At 40.2% G+C, this 12889-nt stretch overlaps 1 protein-coding gene across 10 annotated transcripts in view; it reads left to right on the top strand.

Moving 5' to 3' along the window:
- CAMSAP2 (calmodulin regulated spectrin associated protein family member 2) overlaps nt 1-12889 on the top strand; it is a 107801-nt gene that overhangs the window by 81016 nt on the left and 13896 nt on the right. For 5 of the 10 annotated variants that reach the window (XM_082464023.1, XM_082464026.1, XM_082464025.1 and 2 more), the window contains 4 exons: nt 1369-1462; nt 3507-3591; nt 12281-12363; nt 12636-12705. In XM_082464023.1, coding sequence (XP_082320149.1) covers nt 1369-1462; nt 3507-3591; nt 12281-12363; nt 12636-12705 — 332 coding nt within the window. Of the gene's footprint in view, nt 1-1368; nt 1463-3506; nt 3592-12168; nt 12184-12280; nt 12364-12635; nt 12706-12889 lie in introns of all 10 variants that reach the window. The other 5 variants (XM_082464028.1, XM_082464031.1, XM_082464030.1 and 2 more) reach the window with 2 other exon arrangements.

The following is a 12889-nucleotide window of genomic DNA, read 5'->3' as shown; positions in this document are numbered from 1 at the left end:
AACCTAGCACCAGTGCTTTAAATATAATTTTATACTTTGGTTTTAGAAAGTATACTATGAGATAAGTATAAAGAAAAACTATAAATCACAATCATCTTACTGCCCAGAGATATTCCGTATCAACATTTCGACGTTTTGCCAGTGACTGGCCTTTCTTATAATATGTTTATTCGTTCATTTATATGTTCATTCAATAAATATTTGTTGGACATCTGTTATGTACCAGGCACTGTACACTGGCGTTAAACACTGACGATATAGTGGTGAGCACAGCTTTGTCCTCCTGACCGTATAGTCTGTTGGGTAAGGTGCGGAACCCTGGAGAATATGGTATTAGACGAAGCTGGAGAAATTGAAAAGGGACCCCATCAGGTACCCGCTTGTCAGCTATAGTCAGTCTCCCAAGGGCAAGGGCAAGCGGGGGAAGGGGCGTTGCATTTTGAAAAGTTTGGCTACATAAGCCGAAGAAAAAATGACTGTGTGCTAACCAAGAGGTGAAAACAGTTTGAGTGAGGGTAGTTACGATGCAGGTGGAGAGAAGTGGGTGGATTCCAGGGCTGTTGAGACGCAGAACCTGCAGGCCTCGCCGGCGAATCGGGTATGAGGGGAGAAAGAGGCCGGTGTCGCGGTGACTCCCAGGTTTGCTTTGTGCACTGGGAAGGTGGCTGCCGTTCAGGGAAGTAAGGATGGGATCTGATCAGACTTGTGGGGAAGGCGACTGGCACAGTGAGAGAAATAGAAAGTGCATGTGCAAGTGCAGTCGTGCCTTCGGGGGCCGTTCCATAGCTGGTGGGTGTGGGCGGCAGTTTTCAGACATCAGGAGTATCGAATGCTGCTGAGGGTTGGGGGCAATGAAGACCAAAAAATCTGTTTGATTTAGTGACACAGACATGGGTGGCTTGAGCAAATGCCGGCTTAGAGCGAGGGCGCCTGAGTGCCAGGCTGGAGTGGATTAGGGAGAGGAGGGCTGAGAGCAGGTTGCTGGGAGAGGCCGGTGTTACAGAAGTCTGAAGCGACGAGCGGGCCGGGTGGACGGAGCCGGAGGATGAAGGATCGGGTGCCGGTTCGGCCGCGTTCAGTGGCAGAGGTTTGAGCACCTGTAAAAGCCAAGCAGGAAGGATTCAGCTGAGGAGAAGAATAAACGTGTAGGAGAAAGAAATATAATTGAGAATGGAAAGCTTCTGAGACGGTAACACACAGCACAGCCTTAGGGATTATAAGCTTTATCATTTCTTTAAAAAAAAAAAAATCACAGATTTTGATGGGTGAATGCTATTTCGAGCTGTGTTTTAATAGGTTAACTCTCTGTCATTGCTTTCTGGTCGGGCGTTACCTGCTTTCTCTCCTAACTTCTTGCCTCTCGCACAGAGTAACTACCTGGTGTTCATGGCGGAGCTCTTCTGGTGGTTTGAGGTCGTGAAGCCCTCCTTCGTCCAGCCCCGCGACGCTCGTCCGCAAGGAGGTGATCAGTGTTCCCGTAAACAAGCAGGATGGAGCGTTCAGATAGCCTCACCTGGTTATTCTTTTACAGGGAAGCCTGTTGCTGTTTCCTAGTCTAGCCTTGATAAACTCTCTCTCAATGTTTAAAGCCATTAAATTCTCCGTGAGAGACGTGGTGTAGGGGAGGAAAAGGAGGTGGCGAGAATAGCCCTGCATTCCACGGCGTATGTTGTGGAACTTTTAGCTTTAACTGTTTTCCCACTTTCTTCTCTTTGCATCTTTTACCCCCATCCCTAGCTTTTGTTCCCGGGTAGAGTCTGAGTTTTTAACATTGTTGCCCAGAAGCCACTCAAATTATGGCCTGGCTTTAATCTGTAATTTGAACTTGCCCTTAAACCATAAAGGGGCTTGTTATATTTATTTTTAAACCTAGTAGGTTTTGTGATTGTTACAGTACCATGATCTATTGATTGCTCATAATAAGGACGCTGGTAAGAAATAAAGGGGTAAGTTACTATAAAGATCTCTGGAAATGAAGAACAAAAAAAATCTTTCTATATTTTCTCTAAAGCAGAACAAATTTTCCATCGGCTTCCGTTATAAAACCAGAGTTTTATTTCTATAGGGGAAAATCAATTCCACATGATAAGTGTGGGCCCACTAGAGAACTTGCCTCCATTGTAACTCTGGGTTCTTTCTGCTGCCACTTCTCTGCCCAACACGAAGCGGGATTACTGTGCCTCCCAACTAGCTAGCTGCTCTCCTTGGTGCCACATTTTTGTATTTTCCCTTATTTCGCCCCATCCCCACCCCTTCCCTCAAAAAATATTAAAGAGGAGAAAGAGATCAAGAAAGAGGGAAAAATATGTACTCAGGCGGCAGGGGTAAGGGACGTGGGAGGGTGATACCACTCTGGTGAGTGGAGTGAGCTCCCTTCAGTCAGCTGGCCCACTGCGTCCCAGGCCAAATTCTGTAAAACATGCAGGAAATGAGTGTTTAACCTGTTGTGTCTCTGAGCTGCTTAGGGCAGAGCTGTCATGTAACGAGGCAGACCTAGAGAGCAGCTGAGGCCCTTCCCGAAGGCCACTGCATAAAGCCAGGTGTCTTCAGTAGTTACCACAAACGATATTGTACAGCTTTTCACCATTAACATAGAGTTTTCATGTACGTTGCTTTGTATGATCTCATCTGTGAAGCCCGCTATTCAAAATATTCAACAGCTGTTATATTAGGTCTCCAAAGCAAAAAATAAATGAGCATTATTTACAAAAATGTAAACTATACCAGTGGTTTTAATTACTAACCAATGAAATTCTGTCTAATTGATTACCAAAATACCGACTATTTCATAGACGTAAAAGTGACCATGTGTAACTGAAGTTCTGTGAAAGCTTTTAGCAAAATTAGACACTCGTTTATTTTTATTTTAAATAGGTGTATTTATCTTATATTAAGCCTTTTTTTCTCCCAATTAGCCTTAATTAAGTGGATTTTTTTTTTAATTCATTTATTTATTTTTGGCTGCTTTGGGTCTTTGTTGCTGCACGCGGGCTTTCTCTAGCTGCGGCAAGCAGGGGCTACTCTTTGTTGCGGTGTGCAGGCTTCTCATTGCGGTGGCTTCTCTTGCTTCAGAGCACAGGCTCTAGGGCACGCGGGCTTCAGTAGTTGTGGCACGTGGGCTTAGTAGTTGTGGCTTGCGGGCTCTAGAGCGCAGGCTCAGTAGTTGTGGTGCACGGGCTTAGTTGCTCCGTGGCATGTGGGATCTTCCCAGACCAGGGCTGAAACCTGTGTCCCCTGCATTGGCAGGCGGATTCTTAACCACTGCGCCACCAGGGAAGCCCCAATCAAGTGGATTTTTTAAGCCAGGACACTTCCAAGAACAGTTTAAAGAAAATTTGTCCTTTTGAAAATTATTCAAGGAGAAAACTAAATACGCTAAGATTTCTCTATAAGTAATAAGGAAAATTGCGGTTAAACTTAAACATTTATTTGTGGCTCATAATTCTTGAAGCAGTGTTGGAAACATGCTAACTATGTAATTCTGAGGTTTTTTTCCTTTCCTGTAGCTGAACCTGTGGACGATCTGCCCTCAGTTCCTGTCTTAAATGCTGCCCAGAGAAATGCCTTGGACAGCTCTGACTTCACCCCAAGGTAGAGTCCAGAACACCGATTCCATTCACTAAGGAAATCAAAATTTTATTACATTAGAGTTTTTAAAGTTTCAGTTGGACTTTGAACTAAGTAAGTTTCAATTAACTTACCCTATTAAAGCCTGTTTTAACATCACCGTAACTGAAATTTACACTGAAATGAATGTTTCATACATAGGCTTTTATGAATCACACTGAAAAGTGGGGGAATATTATCCTAAGGTCCAAATAATCAGCCTAAAACTAAATTTTTGCCGCATAACTTGTTTATAATTGAGATTATTTGATGCTTAAATGATAGGTAACTCTTAGGCCAGGGGGAAATTTTTAAATTTTCAATTTTTTAACAATTTTTTTTTTTTTAAACATTGTTTTATATTCACTTTTCTCTCAGTTACTTTCAACTTAGGAGAGGTGATACAGGTTTTCCATTAATAGTAATTTATAAAGGTTTTACTCTTTTTAAATTTTATTTATTTATTTATTTATTTTTGGCTGTTTTGGGTCTTTGTTTCTGTGCGGGGGCTTTCTCTAGTTGCGGCAAGCGGGGGCCACTCTTCACCGCGGTGCGCGGGCCTCTCACTGTCGCGGCCTCTCTTGTTGTGGAGCACAGGCTCCAGACGCACAGGCTCAGTAATTGTGGCTCACGGGCCTAGTCGCTCCGCGGCATGTGGGATCTTCCCAGACCAGGGCTCGAACCCGTATCCCCTGCATTGGCAGGCAGATTCTCAACCACTGCGCCACCAGGGAAGCCCTTTAACAATTTTTTAATCTTTGAGGCAGTTTTCCCTACTGTTTTGTTTGCTGGTTACTGTAGCTATTCATAGAGCACAGTGGAATATTTATTGTACTGTTGAATCTTTATCTAATGCTTTAGTTCTTAGTATCAGGAACTGAACTGGAAGCAAACTAAACATTTAATAGCACGATAATCCTGACTTCTGACCCAAGTATGTGATAGAGACATTAATTTGTTTAAAAATGTCTTTCAGCAGATCCTATAAGCGCTTTTAATGCATATTTATTAGAACTTAAAATGTGTATTGACTTTGGGCTCCTTAACTGACCTGATTTTTATTTTAAGTTTAAAACGGATGTATTTTGTGATTTTTTTTTTTTTTAGAAATTCAAGCAGATCTATTAAAAATACATTTTAACAATTATGAGTAAGAAATTGAAAGTTCTTTCTGCATGAAATATGAACTTGTACTGAAGTTGTCACCCCCTCCTCACATCTAAGAAGTTTCTCTCTCTACTGTGTGCTAATGAGCGTGGACAGAACCCTTACAGTAATCTTACTGCCTTTGTAGGGCTTCTTAGCACTGTGAACTTCTGATCTCGCTAAGTATTTCCTTCAGATTAAGAAAGCATTTTCCTTCCCTTACCCTCTGATTTACTCCTATAAAAATTTTCTTACTTCCACTAAGTTTTCTATTTCGTAACCATCCCTGAGATTTACCACAAAGAGATCAGGTTAGAATGTGGCTGATCTAGGAGCGCCTCTGTTTTATCCCGTCGGAAACTTTTTTTGTACACGCTGTTTCCTCAGTGCTTTCCTGGGTTGGTTAGATAGTGGCATTTCCTTCCCTGAAAATTTAGAAAACACTCAATATTCTAGGTTGTAACTCTTGTACTGTTAAATCTTTAAAACCTCTGAAACTTTCCAGTTAAAGACGAGGTTATTCCATGATTATTATTTCTAGGAACTTGAGTGGACGATCTTCTACCTTCCTGACACTGGGAAATGTCTTAAGATCCTCTGGAAGACTCATCTTTTCTCTGTCTCTCAGATATCTGAGTGGCTACCTTTTTCCTTTCTCCCAGCAGAAGAACTTCCTATAACCAGATGGATGTCTGAATCCTTTTCCTTGAAGAGTCACTGTGTAATCCTTTCATGTCTATGAGTTTCCATATGGTCCATTCGTAGTTCTCCCATTATAGAACTTTTGGGGAAGGATTCAGGGATTTCTGCTCTTGCTGAGAATAATGCAGCCACATCTACAAATGTTATCGCACCTGAATGGTGCACCTGACCTTACGAGGAAAAAAAGCCAAAGGAAGAAGACAGCAAAGCAAGACATTTGTAGCAGCTACTGCACACATTTGGCTACTAACCTGTACGGGAATCACCCCACATCAAAATCCTCTGTGCAGGCGTGAAGTAAGGCAACTGTAGGAATGTACAAAAGTTTAGCCATTACTTGGGGAAGAAGAAAAGAGTGAACCTATTTTAATAACTGAACTTGCATCTCTTCAGGATTACGCTCCTGTTGTAGACGTAGGAAGGGTAGAGGCTGTGGAAAGGCTACTGGAGGGGGGATGAGAGAGACGGACGTGACGGGGAGCAGCGTGGGGTCCTCTCCCTCGGGTTTCCCAGGAAACAACCGGGGACGCGAGTGAGAGGACAGTGATGTGTGGCGCAGGGGCGGGGGCTGTGGGAGCTAAGCGACAGCAAAGGTATACACGTGCTCTGGGTGTTGCTGCTTTTGGAAAGCTCGTGAATTAAGCTTTCATTAAATAATAAGAACGCAGGTCGAATGGAGGGCCTCTGGAGTGTGGAGTTCTGGAGTTTGGAGGAGTGACTGGGTGAGCTTTGGTTTATTAAGCACCCGGCTTCAAACCGCGACCGCCCCAGGTCAGTAGGCAAGGACAATTATCCTGACTCAATCTGTTAACAATACAGTTAACACGAGCTTTGAGAAGAAAAGCATCATAGTTTTGAAGTGGTGATAGCTCTCTCAACAACCAAAGGAGAGATTGTAATTTATCAAATTACATATCCAAATTAGAAATTTCTGACCAGAGCCTCCCATCAAGCCTCTTAGATAGCCTCAACCACCAGAGGGCAGACAGCAGAAGCAAGAAAAACTACAGTCCTGCAGCCTGTGGAACAAAAACCACATTCACAGAAAGATAGACAAGATGAAAAGGCAGAGGGCTATATACCAGATGCAGGAACAAGATAAAACCCCAGAAAAACAACTAAATGAAGTGGAGATAGGCAACCTTCCAGAAAAAGAATTCAGAATAATGATAGTGAAGATGATCCAGGACCTCGGAAAAAGAATGGAGGCAAAGATCGAGAAGATGCAAGAAATGTTTAACAAAGACCCAGAAGAATTAAAGAACAAACAAACAGAGATGAACAATAGAATAACTGAAATGAAAAATACACTAGAAGGAATCAATAGCAGAGTAACTGAGGCAGAAGAACGGATAAGTGACCTGGAAGACAGAATGGTGGAATTCACTGCTGCGGAACAGACTAAAGAAAAAAGAATGAAAAGAAATGAAGACAGCCTAAGAGACCTCTGGGACAACATTAAACGCAGCAACATTCACATTATAGGGGTCCCAGAAGGAGAAGAGAGAGAGAAAGGACCAGAGAAAATATTTGAAGAGATTATAGTCGAAAACTTCCCTAATATGGGGAAGGAAATAGCCACCCAAGTCCAGGAAGCGCAGAGAGTCCCAGGCAGGATAAACCCAAGGAGAAACATGCCGAGACACATATTAATCAAATTGGCAAAAATTAAAGACAAAGAAAAATTATTGAAAGCAGCAAGGGAAAAACGACAAATAACATACAAGGGAACTCCCATAAGGTTAACAGCTGATTCCTCAGCGGAAACTCTACAAGCCAGAAGGGAGTGGCAGGATATACTTAAAGTGATGAAAGGGAAGAACCTACAGCCAAGATTACTCTACCCCGGCAAGGATCTCATTTAGATTTGATGGAGAAATCAAAAGCTTTACGGACAAGCAAAAGCTAAGAGAATTCAGCACCACCAAACCAGCTCTACAACAAATGCTAAAGGAACTTCTCTAAGTGGGAAACACAAGAGAAGAAAAGGACCTACAAAAAACAAACCCAAAACAATTAAGAAACTGGTCATAGGAACATACATATTGATAATTACCTTAAACATGAATGGATTAAATGCTCCAACCGAAAGACACAGGCTTGCTGAATGGATACAAAAACAAGACCCATATATATGCTGTCTACAAGAGACCCACTTTAGACCTAGGGACACATACAGACTGAAACTGAGGGGATGGAAAAAGATATTCCATGCAAATGGAAATCAAAAGAAAGCTGGAGTAGCTATACTCATATCAGATAAAATAGACTTTAAAATAAAGAATGTTACAAGAGACAAGGAAGGACACTACATAATGATCAAGGGATCAATCCAAGAAGAAGATATAACAATTATAAATATATATGCACCCAACATAGGAGCACCTCAATACATAAGGCAACTGCTAACAGCTATAAAAGAGGAAATCGACAGTAACACAATAATAGTGGGGGACTTTAACACCTCACTTACACCAATGGACAGATCATCCAAAATGAAAATAAATAAGGAAACAGAGGCTTTAAATTACACAACAGACCAGATAGATTTAATTGATATTTATAGGACATTCCATCCAAAAACAGCAGATTACACTTTCTTCTCAAGTGCGCACGGAACATTCTCCAGGATAGATCACATCTTGGGTCACAAATCAAGCCTCAGTAAATTTAAGAAAATTGAAATCATATCAAGCATCTTTTCTGATCACAACGCTATGAGATTAGAAATGAATTACAGGGGAAAAAACGTAAAAAACACAAACACATGGAGGCTAAACAATACGTTACTAAATAACCAAGAGATCACTGAAGAAATCAAACAGGAAATCAAAAAATACCTAGAGACAAATGACAATGAAAACACGATGATCCAAAACCTATGGGATGCAGCAAAAGCAGTTCTAAGAGGGAAGTTTATAGCTATACAAGCCTACCTAAAGAAACAAGAAAAATCTCAAGTAAACAATCTAACCTTACACCTAAAGGAACTAGAGAAAGAAGAACAAACAAAACCCAAAGTTAGCAGAAGGAAAGAAATCATAAAGATCAGAGTGGAAATAAATGAAATAGAAACAAAACAATAGCAAAGATCAATAAAACTAAAAGCTGGTTCTTTGAGAAGATAAACAAAATTGATAAGCCACTAGCCAGACTCATCAAGAAAAAGAGGGAGAGGACTCAAATCAACAAAATTAGAAGTGAAAAAGGAGAAGTTACAACAGACACCGCAGAAATACAAAGCATCCTAAGAGACTGCTACAAGCAACTCTATGCCAATAAAATGGACAACCTGGAAGAAATGGACAAATTCTTAGAAAGGTATAACCTTCCAAGACTGAACCAGGAAGAAACAGAAAATATGAACAGACCAATCACAAGTAATGAAATTGAAACTGTGATTAAAAATCTTCCAACAAACAAAAGTCCAGGACCAGATGGCTTCACAGGTGAAGTCTATCAAACATTTAGAGAAGAGCTAACACCCATCCTTCTCAAACTCTTCCAAAAAATTGCAGAGGAAGGAACACTCCCAAACTCATTCTATGAGGCCACCATCACCCTGATACCAAAACCAGACAAAGATACTACAAAAAAAGAAAATTACAGACCAATATCACTGATGAATATAGATGCAAAACTCCTCAACAAAATACTAGCAAACAGAATCCAACAACACATTAAAAGGATCATACACCACGATCAAGTGGGATTTAACCCAGGGATGCAAGGATTCTTCAATATACGCAAATCAATCAATGTGATACACCATATTAACAAATTGAAGAATAAAAACCATATGATCATCTCAATAGATGCAGAAAAAGCTTTTGACAAAATTCAACACCCATTTATGATAAAAACTCTCCAGAAAGTGGGCATAGAGGGAACCTACCTCAACATAATAAAGGCCATATACGACAAACCCACAGCAAACATCATTCTCAATGGTGAAAAACTGAAAGCATTCCTTTAAGATCAGGAACAAGACAAGGATGTCCACTCTCGCCACTGTTATTCAACATAGTTTTGGAAGTCCTAGCCTCGGCAGTCAGAGAAGAAAAAGAAATAAAAGAAATACAAATTGGAAAAGAAGAAGTAAAACTGTCACTGTTTGCAGATGACATGATACTATACATAGAGAATCCTAAAAATGCCACCAGAAAACTACTAGAGCTAATCAATGAATTTGGTAAAGATGCAGGATACAAAATTAATGCACAGAAATCTCTTGCATTCCTATACACTAATGATGAAAAATCTGAAAGAGAAATTATGGAAACACTCCCATTTACCTTTGCAACAAAAAGAATAAAATACCTAGGAATAAACCTACCTAGGGAGACAAAAGACCTGTATGCAGAAAACTATAAGACACTGATGAAAGAAATTAAAGATGATACCAACAGATGGAGAGATATACCATGTTCTTGGATTGGAAGAATCAATATTGTGAAAATGACTATACTACCCAAAGCAATCTACAGATTCAATGCAATCTCTATCAAATTACCAATGGCATTTTTTACGGAACTAGAACAAATCATCTTAAAATTTGTATGGAGACACAAAAGACCCCGAATAGCCAAAGCAGTCTTGAGGGAAAAAAACGGAGCTGGAGGAATCAGACTCCCTGACTTCAGACTATGCTACAAAGCTACAGTAATCAAGACAATGTGGTACTGGCACAAAAACAGAAACATAGATCAATGGAACAAGATAGAAAGCCCAGAGATAATCCCACGCACCTATGGTCAACTTATCTATGACAAAGGAGGCAAAGATATACAATGGAGAAAAGACAGTCTCTTCAATAAGTGGTGCTGGGAAAACTGGACGGCTACATGTAAAAGAAGGAAATTAGAATACTCCCTAACACCATACACAAAAATAAACTCAAAATGGATTAGAGACCTAAATGTAAGACCGGACACTATAAAACTCTTAGAGGAAAGCATAGGAAGAAGACTCTTTGACATAAATCACAGCAAGATCTTTTTTGATCCACCTCCTAGAGTAATGGAAATAAAAACAAAAATAAACAAATGGGACCTAATGAAACTTCAATGCTTTTGCACAGCAAAGGAAATCATAAACAAGACAAAAAGACAACCCTCAAAATGGGAGAAAATATTTGCAAATGAATTAACGGACAAAGGATTAATCTGCAAAATATATAAACAGCTCATGCAGCTCAATATTAAAAAAACAAAGAACCCAATCCAAAAATGGGCAGAAGACCTAAATAGACATTTCTCCAAAGAAGACATACAGATGTCCAAGAAGCACATGAAAAGATGCTCAACATCACTAATTATTAGAGAAATGCAAATCAAAACTACAATGAGGTATCACCGCACACCAGTTAGAATGGGCGTCATCAGAAAATCTACAAACAACAAATGCTGGAGAGGGTGTGGAGAAAAGGGAACCCTCTTGCACTGTTGGTGGGAATGTAAATTGATAGAGCCACTATGGAGAACAATATGGAGGTTCCTTAAAAAACTAAAAATAGAATTACCATATGACCCAGCAGTCCCACTACTGGGCATATACACAGAGAAAACTATAATTCAAAAAGACACATGCACCCCAATGTTCATTGCAGCACTATTTACAATAGCCAGGTCATGGAAGCAACCTAAATGCCCATCGACAGAGGAATGGATAAAGAAGATGTGGTACATATATACAATGGAATATTACTCAGCCATAAAATGGAACGAAATTGAGTCATTTGTTGAGACGTGGATGGATCTAGAGACTGTCATACAGAGTGAAGTAAGTCAGAAAGAGAAAAACAAATATCGTATATTAACACATGTATGTGGAACCTAGAAAAATGGTACAGATGAACTGGTTTGCAGGGCAGAAGTTGAGACACAGATGTAGAGAACAAACGTATGGACACCAAGGGGGGAAAACCGCGGTGGGGTGGGGATGGTGGTGTGCTGAATTGGGCGATTGGGATTGACATGTATACACTGATGTGTATAAAATTGATGACTGATTAAAAAAAAAAAAAAAGAAAGAAATGAATCCAAATTGCGAAAAAAAAAAAAGATGAAGATGAAAAAAAAAAAAAAGAATGCAGCATTGTGGTTTACCTTTGTATCCTTTAGTTGCTGTTCATCTTCGCAGTTCGCATTAGCCGAGAGGTAGTGTGGTCACAGAGAGCTGCAGAGGTCACTGCGTCCTGCTCCCAGCTTATTCTCAGCCCATTGGGGTCAGGATGCTTAGTTTCGCCTGCTACAAGGTAGGCCGTGGTGGACTGAAAACGTAGAAAAAGAAAAATTAAATTGTGGCCAAACGTCATCAGAAACTGAGAAGTGGACTATGTAATCCGCTGCATTAATTGGAACAGGGTGGAGTTAAATCAGAAAAAATGTAAGTGTTAAAGACCTACAGACAGGCCCGCGAGCAGGAGGTGCCAGGCTCTTTCACAAGGATTCATCATTCCTGTACTTTTAGAGATTGAGATTCGACCAGAATATTGCAAGTTGACGACTTTCCTTTCTTTCTCAGTTTTTCTATTTGTAAAATGAAAATAATGTGCCGTATCTTATCTCACAAGGACATTGAGCTGTACATGAAAGTAGTGTTTCAAGCTCTTGGGCTAAAAGACATAAAATACATAGAGATACATATAATCACCGCCATTCTTTGGTTTAAACACTATATTATGTTTCCTTATTTTTTTTTTTCTTCACTTAGGATGGAGAGTCGGAAGTGAGTGTTGTTTCCGACTTCAGCTGTTGTATCTAAAATTTATATGCAAGAGCTAGACATTTTATGACACTTGATTGACGTGTATTTTACGTTGCAGTGGGGAAGGAGCTGCGCTTACACACTCTCGTCTTCATTTGCCTTCTAGACACTCACGTCCCCAAGCTCATCCTTCAGCCTCAGGTAATGTATTTGAAAAAGCCTAGGAAAATGCCATTTAAATGGTTAACTAGAAAATGATTGAGAATAAATGTAAATAAAAGTATCCAGTTCTTTTTTCTAAGAAGTGTTACATATGACACATTAAAAGGGCTCTGTTTCTCTATGCTTGCTTTTCTTAACAAAATGATCTTTATTTCTCCACATGTACTTACCTTATGTGAAATCTGTTGAATTGTTGTAAGTTAAATTTTTTTTACGTGATTTCAATGACTTTTACTTTTATGCATTTGAAGGAGGAATAAGAAGGTCTTCATCTATGTCCTATGTTGACAGCTTCATAGGGACATGGCCCAAGGAGAAAAGGTAAACAGAGACTTACTTTTAGTGTACTCACGTTCTCAAAAACTGTCCATCCCCCGCCCCCCCTTGTTAGCCAGACTGCAATTTAATTAGTACCTGCATTTGAAAAGGGCAACGTGGTCCGATGATAGACTGACCAAAGGGGCCAAACGTGACGGGTGGCCCGATAGCCTTACCCTCGCCTTGA

Source organism: Balaenoptera physalus, assembly GCF_965194825.1.
Source record: "Balaenoptera physalus genome assembly, chromosome: 1".
NCBI lineage: Eukaryota > Metazoa > Chordata > Mammalia > Artiodactyla > Balaenopteridae > Balaenoptera > Balaenoptera physalus.
This window is presented reverse-complemented; position numbering and strand designations above follow the sequence as displayed.